Below are 7,473 nucleotides of genomic sequence, written 5' to 3'. Positions count from 1 at the left end.
GCCCATTGAACATACTTAGCTACTGCATAGAGCTGTAAGTGGAATCTGACCTGAGTTTAACCATGCTGGTGTGCCAGCTTTCTCACAAAATAGTGGCAGCATAGTGCAGATTGCTGGGAGAGCAGCTTTAGACGACATTGATGAGGTATGATAAGCTGACCAAGTAAGAGGGACTGATGCTTCCTGTAAGGGCTTGACTAATCCATTGGTCTTCTTTTTCAACTGCCAACTTCAGATCATTCCCAGCTGTTTGAGACATAAGGACTGGGCATTGTGGAAGCCTGGTAAATGACTTCCTAAGTTCAACATAGTAGCTTGAGTAATTGTCATGCACGCTTGGGGTTCCTTGCCCTGCTGGTCATCCAGTTGTATGCCATGTAAAATCATTAATACAAGAGCCTTGAGGCTAGTAGGCACTGAAGCTTCTTGGCATCCAGATGTGAATGACCCTGTAAAGTTGTAAGTGTCATGCTGGAATATGTCTCGTCCGACGATATTTGCAACCTTTGACATGGCGTAGGCATCCTTGGTGTAGTCTTGTTTCTTGAGGGCATCCCATATCATGGTTCTCATTACAATTTCAAATATTATAATGGTGTTTTGCCCATCAAATTGTTCCTGTGCTTTTGGAAGACTTTTCAAGAGTTGTTCTTTCAGTCTTAGTCTTGTTGATGGCTTTATGAATGCCCATACTCTGCAGGTGGCTGATATACATTCCATGTAGTTCTGTGAGTTTAATCAGGAGACTACCACTTTCAACAAATCTTTCAATATAATTGGTCAGTTCAAGAAACGCAACACTTTCATTTGCCTTTTCATTGAAATGTTCTTCTTTGGCATTGCATTTTCTGATGTGTGCCCTGTGCCTGTTGCTGAGTGCAACAAAACATTTCCAGTGAAGCATGGCCTCTATTGCTATCAAGTCACCCATGGCCGTGATAGGAGTTCTGAATCCTGGAGGTTACAGCCAAATAGGAGTTCCACAGGAAAGTGTCCTTAGTGTGACACTGTTTGCTTTGTGCATTAACGGCATTGCCTCTGTGATTCCTAAAGATATTATGTTTTCCTTATTTGTTGATGACCTCTCTATATCGTTTGCAGCCTCATGAATGGTAGTGGCTGAGAGAAAAATGCAGCTGGCTATCAACAGAATCGTCGAATGGGCAGAAAAAAAGGGTTTTAAGTTCTCTACATCAAAAACTGTTGCTGTACATTTCTGACGCATTAAAGGTATACACCCTGATCCTGACCTCTACATACATGATCAGAGGATATCATGTAAGGAAGAGACACGTTTTTTGGGATTACTTTTCGACAAAAGAATGACTTGGGTACCTCACCTAAAAGATCTGAAAGTTAGGTGTATGCAAGCTCTGAATGTTTTAAGAGTGCTTTCCCATACATCTTGGGGAGCAGATAGGAATCACCTAATGATCCTCTACAAAGCCATAGTGGCATCAAAATTAGCATATGGTTTTGAGGTATACTCTTCAGCCTCGAAATCAAAACTAAATATTTTAGATTCGGTACATAATGCAGGTAATAAGGCTTGCGCGTGGAGTGCCTTTAAATCATCTCCAATCCCAAGCCTTTTGGTAGATTCAGGGGAACTGCCTCTAGATTCATGTCGTCAGATATCACTTGTTCGATACTGGCATAGAATCCAGAGGATTCCTGACTCATTAACTTGCAAAGCAGTTTTTAATGATAAATATTTAGCCTTTATGACTAATCCACGTTATCCAAACCTATTGGATACAGAGTTTAAAAATTTTAGAAGATTATTCTATTCAAAGGTCAAAGTCTGGCTTTTAAGTATTCTGTTGTGCCCCCTTGAACTTCCTTCTGTGGAGCACTGCAGGTTCTTCACTGGTAGCAAGGAAGAGATGAGTGCTGAGATGCTGCGCATCTCCTTTTTAGAACATTTGGCGAACCATGACGGTTCAGTCATAGTTTTTACAGATGGATCCAAGTCTGACGCAGGCGTTGGCTATGGAGTTGTATTTCCCTAATTTTAATAAGAGTGAAAGGCTACCAGATGAGGCATCCATTTTTACAGCAGAGTGTTATGCAATCCTAACTGGCCCTTAAAAGAGATTGCTTGTCATTCTGGAGAACAATTTGTTTTATGTTGGCGATTCCACTGACTGTCTTGCAAGCTATTGGTCATTTTAATTCACTCTATCTATTGTATTGATTTTAGAGTGGCTTCAGTTGCTTAAGATGCTTAAGATTACTTGGTAGGAAAGTATCTTTCTGTTGGTCCCCTGCACATGGTGTGGCAGGAAATGAAGTAGCAGACTCACTTGCCAAAACAGCTGTCAACCAAAGTCATATAACTAGGTGTGCACTCCCTACAAATGATATGTATCTGGTCATTAAATCAGCGTTCCTTGATTCCTTGAAATTTTGCATGGGAGCTAGAAAACCAAAAGATGAAAGAAATAGCTACCACCATCTTTCCTTGAAAGTATTCATCAATGACTAGGTAAAGGGTGAAAGTAATACTCAGTCGGCGTAAATAGGCCTTACAAAAATGACACATGGCTTTCTGATGATGGGGATTCATCAGCCTTACTGTAACGACTGCTTGGTTCCATTGACAGTCAGACACCTGATAGTTGAGTGCCCCAGTCTTTCAGATGAGAGAGAGAGGTACTTTCCTCCACATTACAGGGGAACTGAAGAGGGTTTTTCTCTTACCAAGATTTTAGGAGCAGATTTTAACGAAAGCGCCCTGTTTAATTTTATTATGCCATTGGTATTTTAAATAAAATTTTAATTTCTATTAATTGTTGTTTAAGTTTTATAGGTTTTACGATTATTAATTTTTTTTTATCATGGGGATTTTATCTTTGTTAAATATACTTTATATATTCCATTGTAGTGGCGTCAATAACCATTAGCGGTTGTGACGCCAGATAATCTTTAATAAATCTTTAATAAATCATTCAATCAATCTGGAGTTAGTTACCATGGCCCGAACACCAGCATCAGTATTTTAAAGTGCTAAAGTTGTGAAGCTGGTCTAATTTCATTTCCTGTAGTGCAGAAGATGCAAACGTTGGTTTATTCTTAAAGATGCTCGCTTGCCAATCTTGTGTGGTGACTTGTACCCGAGGCAATTCCCCCCCTTTTGTTTTTTTTTGGGGGGGGGGGGGGGCTTTACTAAGCTTGGGTGTTGTTAAATTTTCTTTTAAATTACATCCTTTGTGCCAACGAACACAAATGGTTTTCAAGCCCAAATGTCAGGAAACCTTGCATCATTGTCTAAATAAACAATTTGAACCCTGGCAGAGCATCCAGTTTACGTGAACATTCCTCAACATTTTTCAAAAAAGGTTTCATAGGTTTTCTTTTTTCTCCTCTTAATGTTGTTCCTGAGGCACTGTTCATTAGACATTGTCCCAACATGGCTCTTGAGTTACTTTTCTTGACACAACTAATGCACTTTTCAATCCATGACTATTACCATCTATCCTGAGAAGAAAGTTCCACTATTAATTTATAATAAATAAAAATTAATCCATCGCAAGAAAATCAAGTAACTACATAATAATTCAAGCATAATATACAATGAATGTGGTTCTTTGGCTTCTTTGGATTTTTTTTTCTTTTTTCCAGTTTTTGAACGTAAAAAAGAGTAATATAAAAACATTTTTTTGTTTTTTTCTATTATGAGTAATATTGCATCTGAACACCTAACGATAGCATGTAAAATAGATTCTGGTGACCCCCAAAACCTGGGTTTTAGAATCAAAACAGGCAAGCTCCCAGGCTAATTTGTGGAGATATTCCGCGCAATTTTCGTTTACGGGCGGCCATTTTGGGAACCCAACCATCTTGAAATTAACTCGACCTCCTTTAAGTTTGTCAAATTTGGGCCTTCCATTCTAAGATTTCAAACAAAGGAAGGTCCATAGTAATCACCCATGCCTGGTTTCATGCTTTTTTAAACCCTTGCTCAGTACGGTAATTCCCACCTTCTAAGCCACCCTACTAGAAATAGGGCAATATCCGCTTGGACACCTAAATGAAACAGTGGAACATGGCCCCTTCTCCCCGAAATGCTCCAGACTGGCAAAAGTGGATAATAACAGTCCAAAATCGTACTATGTGTGAAATGGTCCAAAATTAATAAAACCAACAAGCGATTAATCCACTTTTTTGTAAGTAAATTCGATTTGGGAAAATTTTGTCAGAATCTTCTGTATTTTCAATCCATTCCAAATTTTAATATTGCCGTGAATAAAAAGTTAATTTTATTTGAATACGGTGTAAAAATATTTTAAGTGAATAATGAAATAATACGAAAACCCGTTTAAGGCATTTGAAAATACAGAAAAAGAAACCTTTAGGGCGTTTAGTGAACTTGCGAAAAAATAAAAAATTTAAAAAAATGTTACTTAAGCTGCTTTACTTCCTGAAAATTTTAAAATTATTCCTTTTTTTGGTGTACTGCCATAGAAAAAGGAGTAAGTGTATTTAATGGTGTTAGGTTCCATTGTAAAAGGTAAATTCCTTTCTTTATTTAATTTTTAAATTTTAATTTCCCGGTTTCCCATTCCATTCATCATCACAACCAAATGACCCTATTTGAATTCCAAGTGCTTGGCTGCTGGCCCAGACCTGGAGTAATTTCATTCTAATCCTTCGGGCCAAACCTTATGAAGAGGTGGAATAGTCAGCTCAGTGGTTTGGGTAAACTTTTTAATAATGAAATAATAATAATGGGTATTTCTAAGCGAGCTTAAGATGAACATCGATCGTATGCAGAGCGGCGAGTTTTGTCCGTTATATCTCTCTGGGCGTCCTTGTTAATGCCCAAATAATGTGAACTTAAATGAAAAGTTTTATGCATATATCTGGTTACAATTAGAGTGAATGTGGGCGATACATTTTTATAAATGTTTAAAGGCATCTTGGGAGGGAGTAGAAATTTGCTTTTTTATTTTCGTTAACATTATCCAAGAATGAATATTGATATTAGAGGAGGAAGATGAGAGAAGAAGAAGAGGAAGAGAGAGAGCGAAGAGGAGAGAGAGAGAGAGTGAGTGTTTGTTATCCCTTGGTTGGTTTCATAAATTTATAGCCTCCCTCGCATGGTATATATTGTTTGTTCTGGTTTCATTAATGCTTTAACATTTTAAAACGTGGGCATGTTGGTGTCTGATGCAGAAAGTGGTTGTTACTTGAATGAAATTCCTTAACGGTATGACTAACAGTTTATTGTTCTGAAAATTTCATTGTTGATCTCAACTGTTCCTTTCATTTAGGTTGGTTCAAGTTGAGATCTCCCGCAACGGATTGGGGTGCTTTGTAATCAACTCCATCAGGAACTCGGGTGGCTTGATTAACTCCGATAACCCCCCTTTTTAACCTCAGTGCCCTGTTAGAGTGCCTGCCCTTTGAAAGAAGGTAATGATACTTGGTTTTGAAGCTCATTGTAAAGACTGTATAAATACTTTGCAAAACCAACTTCAAATATTTTATTTGGGTAATTCAGGTAGGGCCTGGCCCTGTGGCAACCTGTGGCCCTCAATGAACTTCAGTGCGGCCCGACCGCTTCAAAAATAAATATCGTAACAAGTGCGGCCTTTGGGGCCAATTGCCCAAGATGGAAATGTAGCTAAAAGCCCTAAGATTTACAACCAATTCCTAATTACTACGTTTTCGGTCGAACTATGTTCATAGTTCAAAGGAAGATTTTTTTTTAAACGTATTAATGTTATTACATTATCATGTCCTGTGAAGCCATATTTGTAAGCTTACTGAATGTTTTTCAATAAGCTAAAGAAATACAAGACCTAAATTTTTTGGCAGTTGGTTTTTTTACTGACGTGCTCTCTCTAACCACCTTGATGTGCGGCCTATCCATGTACTTAAGGCTTCTTGACTAAGTGGCCCATCAATTTGCCGACATTGCACACCCTCTGAGTTTTCGGGTATTCTAGTAATGGTAATTGCAAAATGGTGGAGTTGGGGCATGGTACCTTGTTTGTTTCATAGTGCAACTGCGAGGTCTCTTCTGGTTAAAACTTCAAAACCTTTTTAATATCAATTTCCCTTTCATTGTTGAATGGCCTCATAGATCTTAGTGCTTGGCCTTTGGCCTAAATGTTTTGCTAGTAGGGGTCCATCAGAAGAGAGTATGCAATTAATTTAGGAGTTTTCATGAGTATATTGTTGTATGCTTTTTTGGTATCCTTTTTCAAGAGTCAGGCCACTCCAGAGTGGACTTATGACTGTGATATTTAAGATTTCCCTACATGAGTGTGGTATTCTGTGATTTCTTGAAGACCCAGTTTATTTTGTTACTGTGTTTTACTGTAGTTAAGTATTCCTATAAGGTTTCCATAGTTAGGCTAGAACTGATACATTAGGCAGTCGAAGACTTCCTTACAACCTTTTCTGAAGTCTGATACTCTTTGAGTTTCATTCTTTAATATTACTCAGCTTGGGTCTGCTGTAGTAATTCAGTACTTGATCAGAGTATGGTAGTAAGTCGGAGGTCAGTTTAAGTCCCTGGCCCCGAATTTGTATATTTTTCTTACATGATGCAATGCTGAATCTTTTTTCTAAAACTCGAGCTGTTAAGGGTTGCCCTACTGGTTCATGTGCTTGAGTTACACGAAATACCTGAAATGGGGGCAGGTTTTTGTAGGTGCTTGGCGTTGGACTTGGATACCTTCAAGTCCTCTTTCAGTCTGCTGATCTCTGTGAGATGTGACAGCTATTTATTCAAGAAAACCTAATGGTTTGTCTGCATTTATCCATGAAGGATTTTATGGAAATACTTCTCTCACCATGCAAATTGTTCCACCTCTTGATAGAAGTGTATTTCCAACTAATTTTCTTTTTATGATACGACCTTAAGATATGACAGTTATTGCTGAGCATCTATTGAAAATTCGCTATTAATTTCAGTAGATGGCTAGTATTTGAATATATTGATAATTGGTACAGTTCAAACAATATTTTCTCCAAATGGCACATTTTCTTGCTAGAAGGAAGGACACACTTTAGCAGTCTAGAAAAAAAAAAAAAAAAGACTTGCCAGTGTTATTGCAGTTCTGGTTAATGACTGATTTCTTATACTTCTATGTCAAAATGTAGCGTACTGGCTATAATCGATTGAGTTACCTATACCTGTTAAATAATGCATCGCTCATACAATTAAATCGGCAGGACTTCCTTGATTTAAATATGAATAAGATAACATTTAAGACGAATAAGTTTGCGAAATGACTTTAGATTAAATATTTCAAATGAGTCTTTGAAGTAAATCCGGAAACTGTTTAAAAATGCTAAATGACAGACTGTAACCTCCGTTTTCTGTCTTTAAGGATGTGTAAAATCATTATATAAGTTTTCGGGAATCATTTATATCTATCTATTTTGCCGGCGGTACACAATAAGCTATTTAATTCGTTGGCTAACCAAGAATAGCCTAAGTAAACTATGAAAAACTTA

The 7,473-nt window shown here is 37.7% G+C and overlaps 1 protein-coding gene across 1 annotated transcript in view; it reads right to left on the bottom strand.

Annotated features, from left to right (window-relative positions):
- Window positions 1-3,395: 3,395 nt before the first annotated feature.
- LOC135225338 (uncharacterized) overlaps window positions 3,396-7,473 on the bottom strand; it is a 19,298-nt gene continuing 15,220 nt past the window's right edge. The window contains exon 3 of the mRNA XM_064264672.1: window positions 3,396-3,480. Coding sequence (XP_064120742.1) covers window positions 3,396-3,480 — 85 coding nt within the window. The remainder of the gene's footprint in view (window positions 3,481-7,473) is intronic.

The sequence above is a fragment of the Macrobrachium nipponense genome, chromosome 13 (genome assembly GCF_015104395.2).
Source record: "Macrobrachium nipponense isolate FS-2020 chromosome 13, ASM1510439v2, whole genome shotgun sequence".
In the NCBI taxonomy this organism is placed as follows: domain Eukaryota; kingdom Metazoa; phylum Arthropoda; class Malacostraca; order Decapoda; family Palaemonidae; genus Macrobrachium; species Macrobrachium nipponense.
This window is presented reverse-complemented; position numbering and strand designations above follow the sequence as displayed.